Here is a 14,097-nt window from a genome sequence, read left to right on the forward strand (position 1 = left end):
TTGCTTCCCTGGCTGATGAAGCCCTACATGGGCAAGCTGAACCCCATTAAAGAGACCATCAACACCAAGCTCAGTAGGTGCTGCATAATTTTGGAGGGTGACTTTTGCCATCTAAAGGGGAGGTTGCACAGTCTCCTCACCCACCTGGACCTCAGTGACTGAAACATCCCCCATGTGGTGGCAGTCTGCTGTGTGCCCCACAACCTTTGTGAAATAAGGGAGAGACTTTCCTGCCTGGGGCGGGGAGGGAGCTGAGTCTGTGTGCTTGGCCAGGGCTTTTGAGCAGCTGAGCACCATTGCTGTTCGGCAAGCTCATTAGGAGTCTGTGCTCATCTGGGAATCTGGGAGGAAGAGTTTCAGCCAAAGCCAGCTGTGAGACTCCCCTCTGAGCCGCCCCACAAGGGGCCTCCTCATTGCCTCTATGTACCTTACCTCTCCCACCCCTCCCTTCCCTTACCCTCCCTTCTCACACTTCCCTGAAAACCAAATAATAAAGCCTTGTTTGTTTGGAAACACAACTATAATTTTTAATTTGGTGAATATACAACAGGGGAGGGACTGGGGAAAGAACCTGGAATGGGGAAAGGGTGAGAAATTTCCTCCTCCCCCTAAGGGATGGGATTGGGACTGGCACCTTTGTGAGGCTACAGCTGCCTAGGAGGCTGCATCGTCACATGTTTGTGGGCCTCCGCAGCCTATGTGAGGCATGGGGGCAGGTACAGGGAGAGATGCAATTGCTGGGAGTTGGGGATGTGTAGGCTTGGAGGTGGGAGTGCGGGTGCAGGGAGTTGCGGGGTGGGAGTGGGTGATGAGAGTTGGGGGGCAGGAGCAGGTGCTGAGAGTTGGAGGGGGCAGGTGGAGGGAGTGACTGGTGGACCGGTCCTTAGCCATGACCATGAGCTCCATGATGGTGATGCCTAAGGAGCTCATGGCCTAATGATGGCATGACGACTGTTTCCACATTGTCTGCCTCAGTTCCCAGTCAGCCTGGAACTCCTGGCGTTTTCCTCAAAGTTCCACACCACGTGCTCATGGGGTCACCTTCACCTTCAGCTTTCACGGAATCGAGAAGATGGTGTGGGAGGTGGTGGACACATCACCCTTGCAGCTGGGCCAGCTGTGAAGAAAAGTGACAAGGGCAGTTATCCCAGGAGACACTGTGCATGAAGCCTAGCCCAAATCTCTGAACCAATGACGATGGGTGCATTTTGGCTGAAGTTGACAATGTTGGGGGGAAGTGACTGTCCCTCCTCTCAGGAGGGCATCTTTTTGCTCGTAAAAGCGGCAGGTCTGTGGTGCCACCCCAGAGTGGGAACTTTCCTCCCTGGCCTTTGTTTAGAACTGCTGTAGTTCTTTAATATTCATCCATACCTGGTCCATTCTGGCAGCCATCCAACTGTACGCATCTGCATTTTGCTTGCTGGTACAGAGATCCTGGATGTTTATCTCCTCACCCCAGATCTCGATGAGATCCAGGATCTCCAAATCAGTCCAGGCCCGTGCCCTCTTTTGCCCCGGACAGCGGCTTCAGAGGTGGCTACAGACATGCTGGCAACCAGGGGGGCCTCGCAGGGAGCACTGGTATCTGCCATGGCTCACAGACAAGCTGCTGTGTGGCACGAGGCTAGCAATGCTGTCCTGATGCCACAAGCCCTTTCCCTCCTGCCTGAAGCTCTAAAGATTTCAGGAGAATGGGAGCATTGGAGTTTTCAGGAGTGTGGCCAGAGTGACCACAAGTGCAGCTGTGAGAGGCCTCTGGAGGCCAAATATTTTGAAATAACAGTAACTGAGTGTCCACACTAACAATATTTTGAAATAACAATTTTGAAATAAACGTTATTCTTCATCACAAGCAGAGGTTATTATTTGGAAATAACAAGCCCGTTATTCTGAAATAATTTTGATATAAAGGGCTTGCTGTGTGGACACGCACCGTGTTATTTCGAATTAAGGGAAGTTATTTCGAAATAACTCCCGAGTGTAGACATGCCCTAAGGTGCCAAGGGACTACTGATTGTTTTTAAAGTTACAGATGAACACGGCTACCCCTCTCAGACTTTGAATACATGTTCAACCTTAAAAAGAGATACAGGGATAAAAGGCAGTGGATTTATACTTCTAAATATAATCTGCTCTCTTTTGTAGATGAGGTGACATTTAATAACTTTTGTTAAATGAACCAGGAAAGAATTATTCTACAGCTTAGTAAAATACAAAAATGGTGTATTCAAGGTCTTTCATTTTCCATTGCCAATAGCTTTTTATCTTCACTGGGAATCTCTAAATGGCATTTTAGGTTTTTTTGAATAATTTTGCCTGATTATCATGAAAGGTTTTCAATGTATTACATACAATAACAATGGGTTCTTTTCCTGTTTAGGTCTTGGCCTAGCCTTCAACTTGCAGCCTGCCTTGACTATGATTGGAAAATATTTCTATAAGAAGCGTCCCATTGCTAATGGACTGGCCATGGCTGGAAGTCCAGTGTTTTTGAGCACACTGGCACCTCTCAATCAATTCCTCTTTAATGTATTTGGATGGAAAGGAAGCTTTCTCATTCTGGGAGGACTTCTTCTGAACTGCTGTGTGGCTGGGTCACTTATGAGACCTGTTGAACCAAAACAAATTCCTCCTGTGAAAAAAGATGTTGAGAAGGGAGCAGGAGATACTGACTTGCACATAAATAACAAGAAATCATTCTGGCAAACCCTGAATAAATACTTAGATTTATCTCTCTTTAAACATAGAGGATTTCAAGTTTATTTGTCAGGAAATGTTATTATGTTTGTTGGCTTCTTTGCCCCAATAGTATTCTTAGCTCCTTATGCCAAACACAAGGGAATTGATGAATATTCAGCTGCTTTTCTGCTGTCTATCCTAGCTTTTGTAGACATGTTTGCTAGGCCTTCAATGGGACTTGTCGCAAACTCCAAATATATCCGGCCCAAAATCCAATATTTCTTTAGTTTTGCTGTCTTGTACAATGGCATATGTCATATCATGTGCCCACTGGCAGAGGACTATACAGGCCTGGTGGCCTATGCTGTACTTTTTGGGTTAGCTTTTGGAATGGTTAGCAGTGTCCTTTTTGAATCGTTGATGGATCTCGTTGGTGCTGCCAGGTTTTCCAGTGCAGTGGGACTTGTCACAGTTGTGGAGTGCTGCCCTGTTCTCATAGGCCCCCCTCTAGGAGGTAAGGATTACTTTTTTATTCTCCTTTTAGATGACTTTGGACTGACTGTAAATAGTGAAGTTATTATAATATTAATCTAAAGTATTAGACATGCATGTTTATGTTGCCACAAGAACTATAATGTATTCGTTGCTTTTTCTTTTGCATTGACGTCTTCAACATTACTTTTCTTTTTTGGCATTTCACAGATTTAGATTATATTGCCTAGGCATTCATGGTAGGTAGTATGCATGGTGCATATCATAGGTATATAGCTAAATAGTTAGAAACTCAGACATAGGCAAGCTATGATAAGAAATATTTGCTTTCAGAGCTAGCCTACCAGTCCTTTTTTTCAAGCGCTTTACTAGGGCATGTCGAGACTTGCTTTCACTTTCAAAAGAAGATATGCAAATTCATGCTTCTTTTGAAAAAGAAAGTAATTGAGATGCAGTTCTTTTGAAAAAAAAAACCCTTTTTCGAAAGAACCGTGTAAATCTCGTGTTTTTTAGGAAGAACGGTTTTTTTGAAAGTTTTTTTTCTCTTGAAAGAATCGCATCTAGACTACTTTCTTTTTCAAAAGAACCTCTTTTGAAAAAGTGCTCGGAAGAAGATATGCAAATTCACACCAAATTTGCATATCTTCTTTCGAAAGTGAAAGCATTAGTCGCGATGTCATTAGCATATTTTCTGCCGATGCTTTTTGAGCAAGAGGTTTTTGCGCAAAAAGAAGCAGTGTAGCTGCTTCTGTTTTACACAAAAACCTCCTTGTGTGCAAGATCCTTATGCTAATGACATCGTGACTCACGCTAATGAGTCTGTCATTAGCATACTCTTTGCCACAAAAACTTTGTAGTGTAGACAAAGGTTCATGCGCAAAAGGGCCTTGATAGATGCTGACCTCAGAGTACTAAGCGGAGTATTGGTCTTCATTAAAAAAAAGATTTTCGTATACTAATCACTTTCAGAATTATAATATAGAGATGGAATTTTCAAAAGATGTTATTAAGGGGATTGGGTGCTCAAATCCAATTGTAAACTCACAGACCAAATATTAATTTGAACTAAATATATACAAATATATACAATTGAACTAAACAATATTACATTTTGTAAGTCTGAATTATCAGTGTAGATCCTAATGCTGCGAGCAGTTACAAACTGAAGTGAAAGTACAATTACTGAAGTCATAGGGACTGCTCACGTGGGGTACACTGCATGCTTATTTCAAAATAAACTATGTCTAGACTGGCATGATTTTCCGGAAATGCTTTTAACGGAAAAGTTTTCCGTTAAAAGCATTTTTGGAAGAGCATCTAGATTGGTACAGACGCTTTTCCGCAAAAGCACTTTTTGCGGAAAAGCGTCCGTGGCCAATCTAGATGCACTTTTGTGCAAAAAAAGCCCCGATTGCCATTTTCGCGATGGGGGCTTTTTTGCGCAAAACAAATCTCAGCTGTCTACACTGGCCCTTTTGTGCAAAAGTTTTGCGCAAAAGGGACTTTTGCCTGAATGGGAGCAGCATAGTATTTCCGCAAAAAGCACTGATTTCTTACAGTAGAAAGTCAGTGCTTTTGCGGAAATTCAAGCGGCCACTGTAGACAGTGGGCAAGTTTTTCCGGAAAAGCAGCTGATTTTCCAGAAAAACTGGCCAGTCTAGACACAGCCTTCCGGAATAATTATTCCAAAATAGTTTATTTCAAAATAACACATCTAAACTGCAGAAAAACCTCAAAATGAGTCAGGCAGGCTTCCCTAATGTAGACATGCTATCTCCATTTACAGCCCCAGGAGACACTGGGAAGGAATAACTTAGAATGGCCCTGGTGAGGTGATATTTCAAAACAGAAGCTGTGGAGCCTCTACACACGCCTTATTTCAAAATAGCTATTTTGGAAATAGGCATTGTTCCTCGTAGAATGAGGTTTACAGGTTTTGGAATAAGCTGTCCACTATTTCAAAATTATTTTGAAATAATGGAATGGCTGTGTAGATGCTCACGTTGTTATTTCTAAATAATGATAGTTATCTCAAAGTAACAGTGCAGTGTCGACGCACCCTAAATATTTCCAGGACTCAGACTATGATTTGTACTGAAATAACATTTGTTGAACTTATCTCTTAATGCAAATTTGAATGATGCTATCTCATTTTTTATTTTACTAAAATTAATATTTCACAATTATCAGGTAATTCCAAATGAATCTGATCTCATCTTATGCTCACTGATGTTGAAACACACAGATTCCTCTAACACAGGCACTTGGCATGCCACCTAGTGGAGGAACTTGGTCTATGACTAATAAAATCCAGTCCCCTCAAGCATTTTTGAAATCAGTATCAATATTAAGTCTAATATTAATGTAATGTTAAAGTATTCAACTATTTTATTTTATTCCTCATTTAGCAGGCTACTGAAAAAAAATCATCTTTATTCTGATATGGAAAATTTGTTTTTAAATGTTGCAGTTTCCCTCAGATCAGAAATTCCAAGCTTCAATCAGGTCTAGTTAGTATGTCCACTGTTCAAAAAAGCATTTAAGCACGTACTTAAATTATATTAATAAACCCTTCAATAAGGCTACTCGTGCTTAAATTCAATAAACCCTTCAATAAGGCTACTCGTGCTTAAATTAAAATATGTGTTTATGCTCTTTTCTTTACTGGGAGATTGTCTTTTAATTTGAAAGTTTAGAAATGCAACAGAAATACAAGAATGACTCACTGTGAAAAGGTAGTCAGAATACATTTTTTCTTTGAGCCAAATGGCTTATGTATATTAACCATGCCTGCTCATTGTGGCATTCTGTCCCCTTCTGATACTGGTAAAGCCATCTAGAGATTAATAGTCCGGATACAACCTTGAATAGCAGAGCACATTTTTTTAGCTACTAATAACTCATGTGTTAAGACATGATGTCACAAATTTGATTTCCATTGATGAGGTGAGGAAGAATTACCTATACAAGTTTGGGGACTCACTTCAGAGTTTGAAACTCAGTTTTCATGGCAGTGGTGTCTGCACACCCAGGTGAAATATTCTGTCTTTGGGGTCAGAATAAATGGAGCATAAATAGCAACTGCACAATGACCCATGGTGATAGGAGCTGAGAAAGCAGACACCTTTCCAACCTCTTGTCTGCCAGTGCGCCCTTCCCCCCACTGAGAGACATTCATTTCAAAACAACAGTAGGGGGGAGGGTGGAATTCAGCCCAGAGCAGAAAAATATACAATCTACTATTATTGACTAGACTGTATGTCCTTAGTCTTTCAGTTATTTCACTACAGATATCAAATACAATACATGCCAATCTAGCTAATATAAGATTTGCACTGTACATCTATCTATGAAAATGCCGAATCTTGGACAACGTCTATAGCATTGAAAGTACTTTGAATGCAGCATATTTCTTGATAATACCAGCAGGAAGGAAGGACCTGGAATTCATTTCTGTCTACAGTCAGTATATTTTCAAGTTTTATTCTGTTTTTGTTTCTGTCTTTCAGGTTGGTTGGTGGATATAACTGGAGAATATAAATATATGTATATTGTCTGTGGATCAATTGTGATTGTGGCAAGCATTTGGTTATTCATCGGTAATGCCATCAACTACAGGCTTTTGGCAAAAGAAAAGAAGTTAGAAGATGAAAAACAGAAAGCATTAAAGAATGCTGATCCCAAGGAAGCAGAACCTTTGACCAACAATGAGAACGAGGAGGCTGCCAACAGGGCTGACAAAGTACTCAATGATACTTCAGAAAGGGAAACTAATATTTAATATGAAATATGGCTCAGATGTCAATGTTTTTGACTTCTATTACGAGTATTTTGTTGAGATATAGGCCAGGTTTTGTAGAAATAATGATCAGCCAGAATACTGGATGAGAACAAAAATTTGCCCAGTGCCAGGATTCCAGACAAATTGCCATCTACAGTTTGTTTATTTATTTTGGTGATGAGAATTGTAGGTTTCAGAGACAACGACTCTATTCCCATGAGTCCTCATGTGCTATGACTATGGGCAATATAGGTCAGATAAAGTTAGACTTTACGGTCTTCCATGACAAATTATCTTGTTCCAAAATAACTTCTAATGCAACAGTATGTGTTTAGTCTTGTTTCAGAAGCCATCTGTCTTAACCCTCAGGACTGCCAGTGCCTGTCAACTTCTGCCCACCAAAATATTTTGTCCTCTGGTCACATATTTAAGCAGTTACTTTTTAACTCTGAGAACACTCAGGCTGCATAAATACAAACTGGCTTAAAAAGCTGTGTGTATTAAAAAAGAAAAGATGAACATGTCAGTGGTACATAGCTTGTAAGGCTAGTTAACATTTCATTCACTAGATACGTAGACTTAAATTAATGAGAGAGACTAACTGGTTCAGGGGATAGGAATGGTTCAGCTTTTTATCTCTCATGACCTAATCCAATATCCACTAAAGTCAAAGTGAGTCTTTTCATTAATTTCAGTGGGCTTTGGATCAATCAGTCCTTTGGTAATTAATTCAAATCACAGCCATATGTTTATTCGCAGAAGGTCATTATCTTTGATAGCCTATGCAAAAGGAATTTTAAGACTTAACTTTGGGTCCTTGTGCCCAGGTAACCTAATTACAATTCTCATCTACCCTCCCAACACAAGTCAAAACTAACTCCTTTGTTGACTGTATGAGCAGAAAGGCCAAGAACTGAACCTTCTGTAAAATAATTGAGACATACTGACAGTGCAAGGTGGGAAACCTGGCATTGTTACTGCCTGTGGTAACTTTTTCTTTTTTTTACTGGATTTTGGTTTTGTATCAGTATTGCATAAAATGCACATTCAATTTCAATTGAAAAAAACATTTTTTCTTAAAGGAGTACAAAAGTACAAATATTAAACAGTATCTGCTTATGATTTCTCTTGAAAGTTAATACTGAAAGCTAATTTAATGTTTGTAGAAGTTTCAAAATGATGGCATGTGAAATTAAAATATTTCTGTTTTATTTAGGTGAGTAAAGAAAGGTGCTATTCATAAATATCGAAGGCAGGCACCTCCATATGCATGCATCTCAAATTGTGAAAATTAAAGGGCTGATTCATGCAACATTTGTGAACTAGTTATACACTATTGACACTTGATTCAGAAAAAAAACATGCTATTTTGCAGTACATTTTAACACATCCCTTTTTATGAACATATTAAACAGACTGATAAACTAAACAGAAGATGAACTTTCAGATACATTTATCATATAACATAAATAAATAATTAAATCTGTGAAAAATTGGGAAGTTGTGTGTACATTTAAGGTAGACTTGCCCTAATACTCTTGTTTAATTTGATTATTTACATCAGGGTTTTGGGGTTTTTTTGCTTTTGATGTACTATTATATTTAATCTACAATGTATTGCATAGCAGAAGCAACACGTTGTCCTTCCTTTCAACAATTCAGCATTGTTTTCAGTAGTATACTAAATCCACTTCCAATGCTGTGCAGGAAGGTAAATTGACATTTTCCAATGCTCTTTCAGCAAAGCTGGACAATTAAGAGAAAAATCTAGTGATTTTATAGGAATCTCAGTAATGTCTAATGCACAGGACAAGCAAATCTTGAAGAAAAAAAACCCCATTGTTACTCACTTTGGGCTGAATTAAGAGTAGATTCAGTGCTGTGTAATAGGTAGTCATGGCTATGTCCCCACAGGGGGTTGGTCACAGTTCCTGCACTGCCTTGCCTTACTTCCAAAGATCAAAACATTGGAATAAGCTAAACTGTGCCTAAGGGCCACACAGTGGAATCCTTACTTATGCTAAGAAGTACCTTATTTCTTAAGTAGTACTATTAGTAACTTTTTTAGTGTTCTGCACCTCTTTTTGCTCCTAATTCTGGGAAACACTAAGCAACTCCCTCTTTATTTTGGAAATGAAGGGTGCTGAGCATAGTACTATTAAACAGGTCTCAGCACCTTCCTGGATGAGGCCTTTTGATTCTCAGATTGGTGACAAATGGGTCATTTGGCATTTTCCTTATTAATATTTTCTCCCTCCATTGTCTTATGAAACTACTAACCAAAGTGGTGTAATCTATAGGAAAAAGGTGCTTTTCATCTTCATAAATGGAAAATACTCAATATCAGCAGCAAATAGACAAGCCCTTTACTTGATTAAACTGATTTCTGAAGCACTGGATAATAGCTTTCAGAATAAACAGGTGATGATTTCTGTCCAAGAGCACTTAGGTTAGTGCTGCCCTTGGCTTCTTTTTGTCGGACCTCTGCCATAGAGTTAGTCTCCCTTGATGCACGTCAGTTTGGGTTCTCATATTACACAGGTGTAATATAAGAATAACATAAGAGTGGCCATACTGAGTCAGACCAAATGTCCATCTAGTCCAGTATCCTATCTTCCAACAGTGGCCAATCCCAGAGGTGTCCCAGAGGGAGTGAACAGAACAGGTAATCATCACGCGATTCCTCTTCTATCATCCATTTCCAGCCTGTGACAAACAGAGGCTAGGGACACCATTCCTATCCATTGATGGACCTAACCTCCAAAAATGTATTTAGCTCTTTTTTGAACCCTGTTAAAGTCTTGGTCTTCATAACATCCTTTGTCAAGGAGTTCCACAGGTTGACTGTGCACTGTGTGAAGAAAAACTTCCTTTAGTTTGTTTTAAACCTGCTACCTATTAATTTCATTTAGTGACCCCTAGTTCTTAGGTTATGGAAACAAGCAAATAACTTTTCTGTATTCACTTTTTCCACACTAGTCATGATTTTATAGACCTCTATCATATCCCCCCTTAGTGTTCTCTTTTCTAAGCTGAAAAATCCTTGTCTTTTTAATCTCTCTTCATCTGGGACCCATTCTAAACCCTAAATAATTTTTGTTGCCCTTTTCTGAACACCACTAAAATTGTATACTAGTGTGAGGTTCAGGACCACATTAATTGCAGTGGTGTTAGTCGTGCTACCACATGGCTATTTTTTTAATCACCTCTTAAGAACAGAGCTTCACATGCAGTTAATTCTTCTTATTTTGGCTTTCTCTCCCTCTGTACTATCCTTTTTAACTACAAAGAAATGGTTCACACCAATGAGTCTGGTTATTTCTTTTATTTTTTTTCAAGTTTTAATACAACAGCAACCCTATTCTCATTGAATTATTTCAGGCTATCTCCACTTCTGGACTATTCCCAAACTCACTTTCTGCTATTAAACCTTCTGTCATAAAAAGCCACATACCAGAGCCCTCCACACTAAAGAGCAGGGATTGTGAACTATCCTGAAAGTTCTGCAAGGTCTCTTTTCATGAGCATTGCTCTTCTTTACAGGGTGAAATCCTGCTGTAGAAGTCAGTGGCAAAACTCCCATTGATTTCAGTAGGATCAGATTTCATATCAAGTCTCTTCCTTTTCTGACTCTTGTACTTCTGCCAAGACTTTTCAGCGAGGATAAGGGAGATTTGTTTCAATGTTAATGTAATGGGCCAACCTTTGATCCCAATGATGATGTCAATAGTAGTTGTACAATTTGTTTCAGTAAGCAAAATCAGACTACCTTGCTGTAAGTTAGGCTAACATTTTTACATAGTGCAAAAATGGGATGAAGGCAACTTTTGCCAATTTCTCTATAGGTAACTATATTTTTTACTCCTATACAGGCATATAAATGGAGCTTTTATTGTTTTCTACCAAATACAGAATTTCAATTTTAATAAATGTTCTATGTAATCTTTATTTGTGTTGTTTTGATATTAGTGGGTTTTTTGTTTGTTTTTGCATTTAACATGTAGAAAATCTTTTTCAGCATAAATTGCATCTTCTTCTGAAATTTGGTATTTTTGTTCTGTCATCTTCTATCAATTACACTTTAGACAACCCCTAAAGAATGTTAGCAAGTAATTAGAAAGCCTCCCAAATATTTTAAAACTCTAATGGTAATATTTTTATTTTATTATTATTTAAAACAAACATTGCAAATTTAGGATCAGAGTCTCAGAAATCTGGGATTTCTCTGTTGACCACCAGCTGTAGCATTGGCCCACCAGGAGAAGTTTTGACCCTTTACTGGCTTGGGTTTTTACACATATCTTCACTTTTAATACTTGCTATGGTATCATACCTAAATGAAGTGTCCTGTTGACTTTTGGCTCAGATATAATAGGTTATTATATATCTTTAATTACTGGGATAGATAGACTCAGATCATGGAAACAAATTACAGAAATGTTGGTAGATATATATTACACATTTCTCAAAGGGAAAATATTACAGTAATGTATTTTACAGGTTTGAAACCAGTATTTCTTTTATTTCAGAAATAATAAGGGATTTGCTATTGCTCTGTTTTTTTGCTTTTTTGTTTTTTTACAGGGAGGAGAGTGATCACAGAAAGTAAGACTGGGTCCAAGGTGCAGTTAGTCCCCTTCATGCCTTTTGTATAACAGGAGAGATGCCTTTCTTGCCAAGGATATCCTTATTTTCAGCTCAGAACTCTATTCTTGCCATTATAGGGTTGCCCAGTGAAATCAATAGATTCCTATTCAAGGGGGTATCGGTCAGACCCTGACAGTGAATCCTGACCCCCAATGAAGTCAGTGGCAAAACTCCCATTCATTTCAAAGGAGGCAAGATTTCATCCCTACTTTTCTACTATATATACCTGATCTCAGGGGTACTATATATAATATAATAAATACTAGCTATGTGACCAATGGCAAAGTAGACTGTGCCTGCATAATTTTCCTAATGAATCAGTCCTTAATTTTCACATGCTGTATAGTAATAGTATTTTAATAGTCTATGTAAGACATATAGATTATTAAATATAAAAGGTATATTTAAATAAATACCTGAACAAATATTACTCAAACCAAAAGAAAGTTAACTAGCTCTCTTTAAGCCTTTCTTCAGCAGATTGTAGTCTCCATTCTTCATATCTATTTGAAATGTGTTTTTTTCTTTGCAGATTTTATATGTATTTTAATCCACTTACAAATGTTTTATTTATCAAGCACAGTTCAGAACCCTTTATATTTATTATTCTTTTACTATACCAAATAAAACATTTGTAAGTGAACTAGAAAAAGTACTTGCATGCATGAAACTGAATTTTTTCTACAGAAATATATTTCATGATTTTTAATTTTTTTCTAGTTTATTATACAAGAAATTCATTCAAAGAGAGCAATGTAATATCCCTACCACGTCCCACATGTTCAATATGGCCCAAAATATCATCAGGTATTGTAAATGCTGTGTTAAAAAAAAGAGTGTTTTTTATAATCTTACTATAGAAATATTGTATAGATCAGGGGTTCTCAAACTTCATTGCAGCCCAACCCCCTTCTGACAACAAAGTTATCACATAAATCTCAAGAGGGGAATGTCAGAGCCTGATCCCCATTGCTCAGGTGGGAGCTAGAGGGGTGCTGAAGCCCCAACCCTTCTGCCCCAGGTGGTGATAGAAGAGAGCCAGAGGTCCATCCCTGCCAACCTGGGCGGGGATAAAGCTAGGTCTTCAGATTCAGTGCTGGGTCCCAGTAATTCTAATTCTCGCCCCATTAATATGTGATTATGACCCACAGTTTGAGAACCACTTTTCTATTAACAAATGATATAATTTGGGCTGTATTTCATCTATACGATTACATACATTGATGGCCTGATTCTATGAGGCACTGAAGGCCATTAAGTTCCTGTGAATTCAGTGGAAATTGAAGGTGCATCAGCCACCAGGAGAAACATAGAACCTTCAACAGTTGGGCCAACATTGGGGTTTTAGAAAATGTCTCTTGGTGTAGTTTTTGAAGTGTAATGAATGTCAAATTTAAATCAACAATATCATGCGGTTGACTGTATCTTTTTGTACCTTTTGTATATGTGTTTCAATCTGCCTGAAGCTACACATTAGAGAGAAAAAAATGCATTAGCCTATGACACAAGGGAAAGTTTCACCAGGAAGAATAGAGTGCATTTTCAAAATTGTGTGTGAAAAAGCACCCTTCTTTAAATGAAGTATTGGAGCATTTTCCATCCAGCACCTTCTTTGAAAATACACTTCTTCTGTTCCCTACCAACAGAATGTGCTATGCAATAATTAGACATGTAGTAGCCACTCCTATTGACTAACAAGATTTTTTTAAAAAAATTTCAATACTGTATATTTTTTACTTGAACATTTTGATTAGAAATTTTTGGACAATCATTTATTAGTTAGAGGTGCTATTCATATTCCAAAGATGGTTAGGATGACAATAAATGTGTCTACATTCAATAAGCTTTTTATGTCTCAACACACTTTCATTATTCATACTGTATGTTAATACTGTATACATGATTATACACTCTATTATGCTGTATTCATATGTATATTTATTTCTTCTTGCTCATTAACTCCTATTCCAGGCCTGTATTAGAGACTAATGTGTCCAGTTTGTCCCTCATATTTATGGAATTACAAGGAAAATGACCTATGATAAACAATTTAAGAAGTGAAAACTGAAAATAAAATTATCATGTAAAATTTGTGAAAGAATTTCATCTTTATGTGGTCTTTGGATATATGCACACAAATTTATTTACACACATAAAATATACTTGATTTAGTTTCATAGAAATAGATTAATTAGATGTGATAGTTTCCTCTTGATACATGTATGTAACTCCCACTAAATAATCATGAGAATTATTCATGTCCATCCACATGGCTCAAATCCTCAATGTTTAAGCAATTATAGCCCATTGAAATCAATGCACCTAAATATCGTTGAGGTTCTGGAACTATGATTCTGAGACTTGAAATGAGACTTTTTGTTTCCCTTGTCATCTTCTAACTTTTCCCAGATCATCTATGCTAATTGATTGGCCAAATTCTTCTCTAACACTACTCATAACTCCATTTGCCACAGTGAAAATAGTTCTGATGTAGTGCC

At 38.1% G+C, this 14,097-nt stretch overlaps 1 protein-coding gene across 4 annotated transcripts in view; it reads left to right on the forward strand.

Annotated features, from left to right (window-relative positions):
* SLC16A7 (solute carrier family 16 member 7) overlaps window positions 1-13,690 on the forward strand; it is a 134,494-nt gene extending 120,804 nt beyond the window's left edge. For all 4 annotated transcript variants that reach the window (XM_075930718.1, XM_075930713.1, XM_075930720.1 and 1 more), the window contains 2 exons: window positions 2,381-3,193; window positions 6,681-13,690. In XM_075930718.1, coding sequence (XP_075786833.1) covers window positions 2,381-3,193; window positions 6,681-6,952 — 1,085 coding nt within the window. In that variant the 3' untranslated portion in view covers window positions 6,953-13,690. The remainder of the gene's footprint in view (window positions 1-2,380; window positions 3,194-6,680) is intronic.
* The last annotated feature ends 407 nt before the right edge of the window (window positions 13,691-14,097 follow it).

Source organism: Pelodiscus sinensis, chromosome 1, assembly GCF_049634645.1.
Source record: "Pelodiscus sinensis isolate JC-2024 chromosome 1, ASM4963464v1, whole genome shotgun sequence".
Taxonomy (NCBI): Eukaryota; Metazoa; Chordata; order Testudines; family Trionychidae; genus Pelodiscus; species Pelodiscus sinensis.